General features: G+C 44.3%; 1 protein-coding gene across 1 annotated transcript in view; it reads left to right on the top strand.

Moving 5' to 3' along the window:
- Positions 1–12,697, top strand: part of LOC124798148 — a 292,835-nt gene that overhangs the window by 102,978 nt on the left and 177,160 nt on the right. Inside the window, exon 4 of the mRNA XM_047261428.1 lies at positions 10,938–11,051. Coding sequence (XP_047117384.1) covers positions 10,938–11,051 — 114 coding nt within the window. The remainder of the gene's footprint in view (positions 1–10,937; positions 11,052–12,697) is intronic.

Raw genomic sequence — 12,697 nt, 5'->3', positions numbered from 1 at the left:
CGGATGGTAATTCCCTCGTCCGTCTGCTGCTAGTCTCCAGTCAGCGGTGCATGGAGAGGATTACTTGTTTTTCGGACGATACATGCAGACGTGAAGGGGTTATGATGTGCTTGGTGCACAGTATGACGACAGGTGTGCTTGCCTCACTTTCCCGTGCAGTCCCCACGTCGCTCCACTGTCACACCCAAATGCCTCACAAATCCGTATACTGCACGATTCGACCAGTCGGGCAAAAGGAGGCCCACAATGAGGCCCTTCTCCAGTTGTGTCACGTGATGACAAGGCTGTCTCGCATGAATACACAACATCTCCGTGTCCTTCACAGTGGTCAAACAGCATCTGACACTGTTCACGTCCCTTATATATTCTATTAGGTCCGCCTTCGTAGCAGATTTAGCAATGTTGCCAAACGTGTTCCGTACTAATTTAGATCAACGCTGAACTTCGGTCGTTCGATCAAAGTTTAGTGATAAACAACACAATTCATGCAACAAGTTCATTTTCTGAAATAAGATTAAAATTAATCTCCAATCAGTTAACTTCATACAGTAGGCCCCAAATACTGCAGGCAATTTTGTTATTTGGACTGTAAATTGACTGACGATAGCCGAAGTAGAAACGAAAAGAAATGTAGGCTGGCAATGGCAAAAAAGAAGAGTTTCTGAAAAACAGAACTTTATTAACATCGAATTTAGATTTAAGTATTACAAACTCTTTTCGGGAAATATTTCTCTGAAATATAGTCTCATTTGCAAGCTAAACTTGTACGAGAAACAGTACGGATAAGCGGAGAACAGAATCGTTTGAAAAGCGGTGCTATAAAAATGCTGAAGATTATGCGTGTATAGTGCGTAATTACTGGAGAGGGACTGTACCGAACTGGGGAGAAAGCTTCGTGGCACAACCTGACGAAAAGAAGAGACATGTTGATAGGAGGCATTATGAGGCATAAAGAATTATTTAATTTGCTAATCGAGGCAAGTACGTGTGTGGGAGGGGGAGAGGGCTAAGGGGGAGGGGAGGCTGGTGGGGTAGTAAAAATTGTAGGGGAATGCCAAGCCTTCACTACAGAAAGCAGGTGCAAGTACTAAGGGTATTCCAGCAGCAGTAGTCAATATGTGTCCCGGCAGCAATGATCAGTATTCAGGGATATGAAAGGAAGGATCGTCTGAAGCAGAAAATCTTATATGGACGTTGTAGTGGTACTTGAATTACGTAACCATTATGGTACCTCACCTGAACCTCTCGATACCAGTAATATTCTACTGTATTTCTGTTAACTACTTAACATATTTCTGAGACAACATTCAGATTTGATTTCACTTTTGATACATCGATATGTATATATTGCAATGATATTATTCTTGTGTATATTCTTTCTTTTGTCACTATGATCTTTGACGTACTTGTGACTCTGATTTTTGGGCGCGTAAGCGATAGTTAGTTAGTTGTTGAGTTGTTCGAGAGTCGGATCTTAAAAAGGTCAAGTCTTGGACGTCATGTTGGAAACATGAATTTTGTAGTTGGCTTTTAAAATGTGAGGAAGATGTTTTCAAGTATGTTTTGTATTATGAAGTGATGTTTGTGTGTCACGTGATATTGCAATTAAAAGGAAGTGTAACTTAAATTCGGAGTGCTGATTATTTTTTTACATCACCATTGTCCAGTAAAAGTGTAATCTTCAAGAATGGTTTGTGAAGCGCACCTACAAAACTTTTGAATATAGCAGAATAAAACCTAGGCCTCTTTGCATCCGAGCTTGGAATCATAACCACCTAGATTTTCAACGATTGGTTCAAATGGCTCTGAGCACTGTGGGACATAACAGCTATGGTCATCAGTCCCCTAGAACTTAGAACTACTTAAACCCAACTAACCTAAGGACATCACACAACACCCAGTCATCACGAGACATTTTCAACGATTGAGCCATGTTTTTACGACGAGACCAGCGTTGGAAACACAAAAAGCTGAGTGCCTAGTTTTTTTTATTATTACATGAAATGACTTTATTAACTGTGCTCTAATGACACCTGCCACATAATATGACTGTTGTTGCCCGATAATGCAGTATTTAGCAGCGTGAGCAACACCACAATCGTTATTTAAATTCTGACCTTTGTTGTGGTAGGGTTGTTAGAACGTACACCCTATTCCGAATGGTTTCCGAGACAGAACATATTTTATGTACATTGCCGTTTCTTTTCTGTATTATTCAGTACACTGTCAGGTTTACATTTGTACACATGCGCAACAGTTAGTAAACACTATAACGTACGTCCTACAAAATATCAAGTGAAAAATACGTATTTTTAACATGTTCTCCTCTGAGTATTATCGCAGACGTCGCGTCACAGCTACAGTACAGTTCATAATAAATGTTCGAATGTCCTATCCCACCGCCAACTTCAATGCATTTGTTGACTCTTCGGAGAATATCTTGTGTTGCTGGTCTGAGTGCCCCTGCACGTTCCCTAATGAGAGAAGCAGTACCCACGATGCGACCAAGCAGTTCATATGGCGTATTCGCCTTTCGTTTGTGCACCTCAGACTTCACCGAACTCCACAAACAAAAATCTAGTGTCGATAGGCCTGGCGGTCTTGGTGACCAGTTAACTGTACTATCATGACCATTCCAGCGATTAGGGTACGTGCAGTTGAGATGTTTCTTCACACGACTGGTAATATGTGGATGAGGGAAGGGGAAGGGGGGAGGAGGCGAGGAAAGTACACCACAGTCCGCGTGGCCAAAGGAACGTCCTCAGGGTGATCAACAAACCACTTTTCCAAATGAGAGTAAGTCTGTCCCGTCATTCGCTCTTCTAAAATGACTGGAGCTATCAACATGTTACCGATCACGCTGCGTGGAACACTGATCGGAAAATTAGCTTGGAAATTGGTTGCCACTGTAGCGTGCAGATTTTCCTGACACCTTCGATGAATATTACGCACAATGTTGATTCCATTCCTTGTAAACGTGGCTTCATTAGCGAATAATACTAAGGAACCAATGATGATTGTCATTTAACCAGTAACAAAATTAAAGTTGTGTGCCATTGTTCCCAATGTGAAGATTGTGAAGTTACTGTGTGTGAAATGTGTCAAGTTCTCCGCAGGTAACGTTCGCCGTACACGTGTTCGTGAGACATTGATAAGCGCAGAAAGTCGCCGTGTGCTGGTGGTGGAACTATGTTGCACCATTTCGGAAATGTGCTGCTCTTCCTGCACGTTCAGAAGAAGAACAGGAACTTGAAAGAATGCGACTTCACGCAGTATGCTGAAAACTGTGGTAAACGCTCTACGTCCAGGAATTAGACGTGTCTGAAAGCGTAGACGGTATTCTTAGACAGCAGTAGGAGCACTATCATGGCAGAATCCGTAGGCACAAACCGTATCTGCACATTCGTAATAACTGCAGGTGGGTGGCGTTTTAGCCAGCGCGTGTACAAACCCAGTTACGCTCTCAGAAATGTGTGAAATCTTACGGGACTTAACTGCTAAGGTCATCAGTCCCTAAGCTTACACGCTATTTAACCTAAATTATCCTAAGGACAAACACACACACCCATGCCCGAGGGAGAACTCGAACCTCCGCCGGGACCAGCCGTACAGACTGCAGCGCCAAGACCGCTCGGCTAATCCCGTGCGTTCAATTGGCTAGTTTAGCGGCAGAAAGACATATCAGGCAAAGAAGTAGAAAGCAACGAGGTAGACTGGGCTAGAACACAAACCCTCACAGAGGTTGGGTGAGGAACACTTACGTGCGCGCCAGTAGCCGAAAACCAAACGTACATTAAATGTGTTGTATCACGGAAACTATTTGGCTTAGGACAGATGTCCATTAGAAGGTTTTTTGCTTCAAATGAGCGTTCATGACATATCCCTGGACACTGACCACCCCTCCTGGCACGTCCTGTATGCATGTTGTACAGATACGTTGACGCTTGCACAGCATAGACTAGCATGAAGAGCTGCAGAAAACCAGTCGTAGTAGTAATGAAGACCACAATAACGACAATCACATTACTTGTTCATAGTTTTTGCCGTAATCCTAGTTAGGATTTATTCCGACTTTCGTTCACACTGGACTACTCTCGCCAGCAGATATACTGAAATTGACAGCTCCCACTGTGTTTCCCCTTTTGCAAAGCAGTGTGCCTACCATTTCCTAAGAGGGACTTTTTTGATCGCGAAACTGTCACCTATCTAATCAAAAAGTTCGTTACTCCGGCTCTAGCTAAAATTAAGAATAGAGTTTTTGATATAATTAGAGGCACGTTAGAGATCTGCACTGTCCACTCACATTAACGTGACCGCCTGTCGAAAGCCTCAATAAACACTTTTTTCAGAGCGTACCGCTGCGAGACATGCAGCAGGAGAGTCACAGAGGTTCTGCGAGGTACCGACAAGGATGTGGAGCCACGGTAACTCAAGTGCGATGGCCAGCTGCGCTGGGTTTCTCGGTTGAGGACCCATCACGCGTACAGCCAGAGTGCGGAGGTCCCACGGATTCTCGATTGGGTTTACATCTGGGAAGTCTCGTGGCCAGTGTAGTGTGGCAGACTCACCCTAGTTCTCTTCCAACCTCGCACGTACACTGCGAGGTGTCTGACACGTTGCGTTCTCCTGCTGGTAGATACCGTCGTGTCGAGGAAAAACAAACTGCATGAAGTGGTCATGGTTCCCAAGGACAGATGCACACTTGTGTTAATCCATTGTACCTTCCAGAATGACGAATGCCGCGAAGACATCCCCTAGACCAGTGGTTCCCTACAGGTGGTCCGCGGCCCCCCAGGGGTCCGCGAGCTATGTCAGAGGGGTCCACAAGGTGCTATTAGAATAAAAAATATGTTAAATATATTTCGCACGATAACAGATTTTTTGTTTTGGCCACTTCCTGCAGGAGCAGAGCTTTAGCGAACGCTAACTTCTGCGTCCAGCGTCTTCCTAGAGCCAACTGACACTAGCACACTCTAGCGCACAACTAGAATTACATAGAGGCGAATACTTCTGCTGTATGCCGTTAGACGGCGCCCGCTGCCTCTTTGCAGCTGACAACTGAAAGTCACTTTACACAGAAACTCGCATTTCAGACGACAATCGGCCATTGTTAATTTATTGCCAGTCCTTTCACAGACCGTGTTGTTTACATATTCAATATTCTCTATTAAAACAGTAGCGTTTGTAAGGCGTTGTTTTTCGCCGAAGCTACAGTTCGCGTAGTTAAAAATGGACCGTTGGTTAAAAAGTGGTTCGTTAAAACGAGAAAGGCCTACAGATGCATAGGAAGATAATGCATTTGATGTTCAAGCAAGTAAGTCAGTGACTCTCGAACCGAAGTTGTCAGTGTCCATTGAACCTAAGTCGTCGGCGTCCCTTGAACCTAACCCTTCCAAGATCAATGTTAAGCTTACTGGAAAAATTAGAAACTATAACTATGATTACTTGGAAATCGGTTTTACGTTCACTGGATCTGAGCAACAGCCTAAACCTCAATGTGTAATTTGCTATGAACATGTCAATGTTTTTTCTAAGTACCAAAAATAGAAAACGATAGAAAGACTCTTAATTTTGCTTTTTTAGGTACTTGATACTGTGATATGACAAGGTACCGATCATGCTCTATGAGGGGGTCCTCGAGAAAATTTTGTTGGGAACCCCTGCCCTAGACCATAACGCTCCCTCCTCCCTCGTGGCCCCTACTGAAGATAGTCACAGGATGTTTGCTTTTAGACTACCAGATCGATGGTGGATAAAACGTGATTCACCTGAAAGGTCATTTGTCGTCATTCAATGGACGTCTAGCCGCGTTTATTTTATTTTATTTTTTTTTTTTAGTCGTCAGTCTTCTGACTGATTTGATGTGGCCCGCCAAGAATTCCTCTCCTGTGCCAACCTCTTCATCTCAGAGTAGCAGTGCAACCTACGTCCTCAATTATTTGCTGGATGTATTCCAATCGCTGTCTTCCTGTACAGTTTCTGTCCTCTACAGCTCCCTCTATTACCGTGGAGGTCAGTCCCTGATGTGTTAACAGATGTCCTATCACCCTGTCCCTTGTCAGTGTTTTCCACATATTCCTTTCCTCTCAGATTCTGCGCAGACCCTCCTCACCTTACCAGTCCACCTACTTTTCAACATTCGTCTGTAGCACCACATCTCAAATGCTTCGCAGTATTGGAGTGCAAATTACAGCCTTCGTCGCCAATGAAAAGCAGTCAGAATGGCCCATACTATGAATAGTCGTTGAGGAGACTCTGTTGGTACCCTCTTGGTTCATCGAGGCCGTCAGTTGCCCAACAGTTGCATGTCTGTTCGTCCGTACATATCTCTGCAGCCTTCGTTCACCCCTGTCACGTATGCCCCGTGGTGCACCACGGTTGCCGCGGTGCCGGTTTCGGATAGCGACACGGAACACGAACAGTTTACAAACTTATCCGTTTCGGAAATTTCTACACCCTTGGCCCGAGCCACTAACCATACCTTTTGGAGTCACAAAAATCGTTTCGTTTCCGCATTTCTACAACAACTACACTGCTTCCCGCTTCCCCCCGACACGCTTTATATACCATCCACTGCTAGTGCTGCTAGTGGTTTTTGCTCGCTTCCGTCGAACATAGTCGGTGGTCACATTGGCTATGGAAATGAGCGTTTGGCGTCATTGGTCGGGAGCCCCCTTGCGGGGGGGGGGGGGGGGGGGGGGGGGTCCGGCCGCCTTGGTGCAGGTATTATTACATTCGACGCCACATTGGGCGACCTACGCTCCGGATGGGGATGAAATGATGATGAAGACAGCACAACACCCAGTCCCTGAGCGGAGATAATCCGCGACCCAGCTGGGAATCGAACCCGGGCCCGTAGGACGGCAATCCGTCACGCTGACCATTCAGATATCGGGGCGGACTATGGTCACATTAATGTGATTGGGCCGTGTATATGATACATAACTTTCGGAATTTTAACATTTTTTTTAGGAAATAGAGACTTTAAAATTCGTGTTTGTTACAAATTGTATATTGACGAAGTTGCAAAATAAACGCCGTCTACCGAAGCTAATAAACAGCAAACGGAGTGCGATACGAAACGTTGAAAAGATCCTTTGTCGACTCAGGGTATGTTTGGTAACCAAAGACAAAAAAATGTACTTCGACGAGTTCAGTACTTTTCGTAATATGACGTGATTATTCGGAAACTGTTACCCGTGCGAGAAAATTTCATATGTTTAACGTAATTCCGATACTAATTAATACTGAGAAGTGCCTGTTGACATATTTAAAGACGTTATAGAGATATATAGAGTATGTGAAATTTATTATTTATTTATTTATTAAGCATAAATTTCATCGATCCTAGACATGGGATATGGTTTTCTCTACATTAATACATAGTTTTAAATATATGGTACATTATAGTGAAATTAATTCAAAATAATAAAGCGGTGCAGTATTATACACTACAATAATAGTACATCTTGAAATACAGGATGTAACAGAATGACGTTTTAAAAATTTTGAAGTTTGTAGAGGACGAAATTTTCAATGTTCTGATGTGAGGAACCTGTAACCGGAAATGTGAAATAAAGTTTCTACAGCTACCACTGAGCTGTTGAAAATGGATGCATTACCTGTGCGAGAAGTTACCAGGTGAGATTATCAGTAAACATTTTGGCTGAAATTCTTGAAGGTCGCCTCACTGGACCACACATCATCTTAACTGATCGTTTGAATGGTGCGTAGTGTTTGAACTTCCTGGACAATGCCTTGGTGAATCTTGTTTGAACTTTCTGAGCAATGCCTTGGTGTATCTTTGGAAGACGTTTCATTGCAGCTGCGCACTAGTTTGTTGTTAAAGGACAATGGTGCTCCAACGAACGTTGATTACTGGGGCACTACATGCGGGGGTCAGATAAAAAGATGGGAGCATCGCGAGTGATGCTTGTTTGAACAGAAATCCAGACACTAGCCAAACCTGCAGGTTGCGCTGTTGTATTTGACCGCTACACAGCACCGTTGCAATTTCCTCAGTACGTTGCAAGCGTCAGTTGTGGTCAGAATAGTGTTCTGTGTAGTTGAAAATGCTCTACGTCGGAGCTAGGTGAAGTGGAACGTGGGCAAGTTGTTGGTGCTCGAATGGTGGGTGCTAAAGAAACCAAGGTAGCCGAAGTGTTTGGTGTTTCGAGAGGCTCCGTACTGAATGTCGCACTCGCGAACACTGCCTGCAACAAAACTAAGTAGGGAATTACAGGACTAGCTGGAATTCCAACACCACAATTTAGTTATGCAAATGCCCGTAATAGGAAAACGTGGCGCCGAAACCATAAAACCTGTACTACGGAGCAATTGAAGAATGTATTTGGTCGGATCAGTCTTGTTTCACACAGTTTCGAACTTTTGGCCTGGTTTATGTCCCAAGGGCAGGGATTTCTGTGATGATGTGGGCAGGCGTATCGTGGTATTCCACGATTTCCACTATTACTCGGCAAGGTCACACTACTGCCAAGCCAGCCGGGGTGGCCGAGCGGTTGTAGGCGCTACGGTCTGGAACCGCGCGACCGCTACGGTCGCAGGTTCGAATCCTGCCTCGGGCATGGATGTGTGTGATGTCCTTAGGTTAGTTAGGTTTAAGTAGTTCTAAGTTCTAGGGGACTGATGACCTCAGAAGTTAAGTCCCATAGTACTCAGAGCCATTTGAACCATTTGAACTACTGCCAAGAATTATGTTACCATTTTGGCTGATCATGTCCATCACATGGTACAATGTTTGTTCCCCAGTGCTGATTCTGTGTTCCAAAACGACAGGGCCCTGTCCACACAGCTAGTACCGTGCAGGACGGGTTTTGTGAGCACCAGGATGAATTTTCGCATCGCCCCTGGCCACCAGTCACCAGCTCTCAATATTATTGAGGCTTAGTGGACAACTTCGGAGAGAAGGGTGCGTGATCACTATCCATAACTTACTCCACCCTCCTTCTGCTGACTCTTTTTATCTCCTCCTCCTCCGTCTTCCATTTGCCCACTACTCAACCACGCCTTCTACCTGCCTTCTGTATTTTCCCCTCTTCCTCCTCCTCTCTGTCTATCCCCTCTACCTCCCATTATGTCCACAACCTCCTCCACCTCTTCATCCTCCATCTCCACCTCCTCCACCTTCTCCTCCTCCTCCTCCTCCTCCTGAACTTGCCAGTATTTTGCAGGAAAAATGGTACATGATTCCCTCGAAAACTGTACAGGTCCTGTTTTTATCCACTTCGAGACGACTGGAAGCTGTTTTGAAAGCCATCGGTTTCGCTGCAGAGTATTAGCCAAGGTAACGTGTTGTGTTTCCACATTTAAGCCACGTCGTGTATCTCACAGACAACTTGAAGTAGAGAGTAATTTAAGTGGATGCGCAGTCCCTTGGCATGTGACCTCACTCCTCTTGTCCCTTTTCCTTCTTGAGTTATGCAAAGTCTCTTGCGCATTCAACACCAGTGGGAACAGTACCCGTGCTTCCTGAGTAACCTTTGATACTATCAGAGGGCAGCGCGGAATCTTAGAGACAATCGGACAGAAAGTGGTTCCTGTTGCACATTATATAAAGACACTAATTCTCGCCACATTCAACATATACTCTACTGTAGTAAAGCTACATATTCGGTTTACTGTATTTGACTGTACTCTACTGTCATAAACATTTTCCAAACTACAGAATTCGGGCGTTTTATTTAGCCTACCGAACGCGTAGAAAGTGCTTGGTGCTGTAGAAACCATATTTCACATTTCCGGCTATAGGTTCAAAAATGGTTCAAATGGCTCTGAGCACTATGGGACTTAACTTCTGAGGTCATCAGTCCCCTAGAACTTAGAGCTACTTAAACCTAACTAACCTAAGGACATCACGCACATCCATGCCCGAGGCAGGATTCGAACCTGCGACCGGATGGGTCGCGTGGTTCCAGACTGTAGCGCCTAAACCGCTCGGCCACTCCGGCCGGCTCCGGCTATAGGTTTCTTACATAAGAACTTTCAAAGTTTTTTCTCGTACAGTCTACCAAATTTTTAAAACGCCATTCTGTTACACCCTGTATAGCACAATAGATACCAAAATCAATTTTAGATCGTAAAATAAAGAAGGAAATTATTTAAATATATGTCAACAGATGTCCACTTACAGCATAACAGCATCTGTCTTGAAAATGTGCTTTTAGAGCCATTTTATATTTTTGTATTTCTGTTGTTGTCTTGATTTGATGGGGAAATTTGCTGTAAAGTTTTGTTCCCAAATTTGCAGTGCTCGATTTTGTCTGCTGGTTTGCAAGAGTTTCTCGACGCTGCATTTTCAAATGCTCTTATGATCCTCTTTTGTGCTATGAAACAGTACCTGTTTGTCGACGAGTTGCCCCAAAAATTACGGCATATTGCAGCAGTGATTCTACTTGGGCGTAATATACATTTTTAATGTTTCTTATGTTGTAGACCCAGCAAGTGTTTTTATGCTGTAGCATATCGCGCTAAGCTTCTTGCTGATGTAATTGATGTGTATGCCTCATTTCCTTTTTTCCCCGAATCCATATTCCTAGCAAGTTGTGGAGCTTACAGTTTGTAATTGTTTACTAAATAGATTCATAATGGGGGTTCTTGGATGTTTGTTTTGTTTGGTTTGAAAGTGCGTTGTGACAGTTTCTGTCCCTTAACAATAAGATTACTAGAGCTGAACCATTCTCTGATTTTTACACGTAGTTTTTGTAAGCGAGAGTGACTTCAGAACGATTACCTATTGCCGCTGGGAACAATACATTGCGGCGGATCTCTGGATTTAGTGATTTACCTGTCGCAATAATGCTGCAACTTCGAATCCTAACCATCAGATGCCAACTAATCTAAGTCAATATACAGATAACTTTGTACGCAAGTGGGGGACGAAAACTGGGCGAATGACGTGTGGGTGTACCTGATTCCAGATGTGACAAGATCCAGCAAGGAGCTGCCCTCAGCGATCAAGAAACTGCGGGAGTTTGAGGAGAGCTGCATGCAGTACGAGAGACAAATGGGCAAAGAGCGGCGGAATGCTGAAGGTGAGTTGCCGCGCTTTGCGTCATCCCCATGTGTGCATCGGCTGCCGGACCTCTGGGCGACATGTGAGGAGGTAGGAACTGACGTACGTCTACATCTACATCTGCATCAGTACTCGGCAAGCCACCTGATGGTGTGTGGTGGAGGGTATTTGTGATACTACTAACTGACGCATCCTTGCCTGTTCCAATCGCGAATGGTGCTTGGGAGGGATGATTGCCGGTCGGTAAGCTTCTGATTTAGCTCTAGCATCTCGAATTTTCTCGTCGTGGTCGTCTTGCGAGATATGTGTGGGAGGAAGTAATATGTTGTCCTACTCTCCTCAGAAAGAATTCTATCGAAATTTCAATAGTAAACCTCTCCCCCGCGGAGTGGCCGCGCGGTTTGAAGCACCATGTCACGGATTGCGCGGTCCCTCCCACCGGAGGTTCCAGTCCTCCCTCGGGCATGGGTGTGTGTGTTGTTCTTAGCATACGTTAGTTTAAGTAGTAAGTCTAGGGACCGATGACCTCAGCAGTTTGGTCCCTCAGGAATTCACACACATTTGAACGATTAGTAAACATCTCGCTGATGCACAACGCCTCTCTCGTAGTCTCTGCCGCTGGGGATTTTTCAGCATCTCTCTAACGCTCTTGCGCCGACTAAACGAGCCCGTGATGAAAAGAGTCGCTCTTCTTTGGATCTTCTCTATCTCATCTATCAGTCCTACCTGCTATGGGCCCCATAATTATGAACAATACTCAAGAATCGGTCGAACAAGTCATTTTATTTTATTTTATTTTATTTTTATTTTTTGCAAGCCACTTCTTTCCTGAATGAGTTACATTTCCCAGTCTGGCATCTGCTTTTCCCACTATTTGTTTCGGGTGGTCACTGTACTCAAGATCGTTCTGGGTAGTTTATCCTAGATATTTCATGGCAGATACTGTTTCCAGCAGCCTGTCATCAACAGAGTATTTGTACAATAGTCGATTTCTTATCCTACGTATATGCGCAGTATGTTACATCTATTTACGTTCAGGGTCAATTGCTACTGCCTGCGCCACTAATTAATCTTCTGTGGATCATTCTGCAAGTCGATACTGACCTCTAGCGTTGATACTTTCTTACAGACAGCCGTATCACTGCGAATAGTCTTAAAGGGCTTTGGACGCTTTCTAGTATATCATTTACATAGATTGAAAACACTAACGGTCCTGTCACTCTTCCTTGGGGTACCACAGATTTTGTCCCGTTAAAAGCGGCGTGTTCAGTCCTATATGCAATAAAGTCTTGAATCCAGACGCAAATCTTCTCTGATGCTCGGTAAGCTCGTACATTTTTTTTTTTTCACTGAACGGCAGTGTGGGACATTGTCAAATGCCTTCCTGAAGTCAAGGAATACGGGATTCGTGCCAATCAAAAGACTACAGAAGCGCCACATCTCCCAGCTAGCTCGTCTCCCAGGCAATTCTAACCAAAGTTAATACTATTATTTTCTCTGCTGGAGAAGCAGCCAATCTCTGACTCGTAAATTTCCGAACAGGGAGGGGAAGACGTGCTTCCGAATTGTTTCCCCACAGCCACTTTAGGCAATGTGTTTTCAGAGTTTTCGTTTGGGTCTGAAATGAATAACACATTTATCACAGAGAGCATTCATTACCTTGAC

This window comes from Schistocerca piceifrons, chromosome 5, assembly GCF_021461385.2.
Source record: "Schistocerca piceifrons isolate TAMUIC-IGC-003096 chromosome 5, iqSchPice1.1, whole genome shotgun sequence".
Lineage (NCBI taxonomy): Eukaryota > Metazoa > Arthropoda > Insecta > Orthoptera > Acrididae > Schistocerca > Schistocerca piceifrons.
Note: the sequence above shows the minus strand (reverse complement) of the source record. Positions and strands in the feature narration are given on the sequence as shown.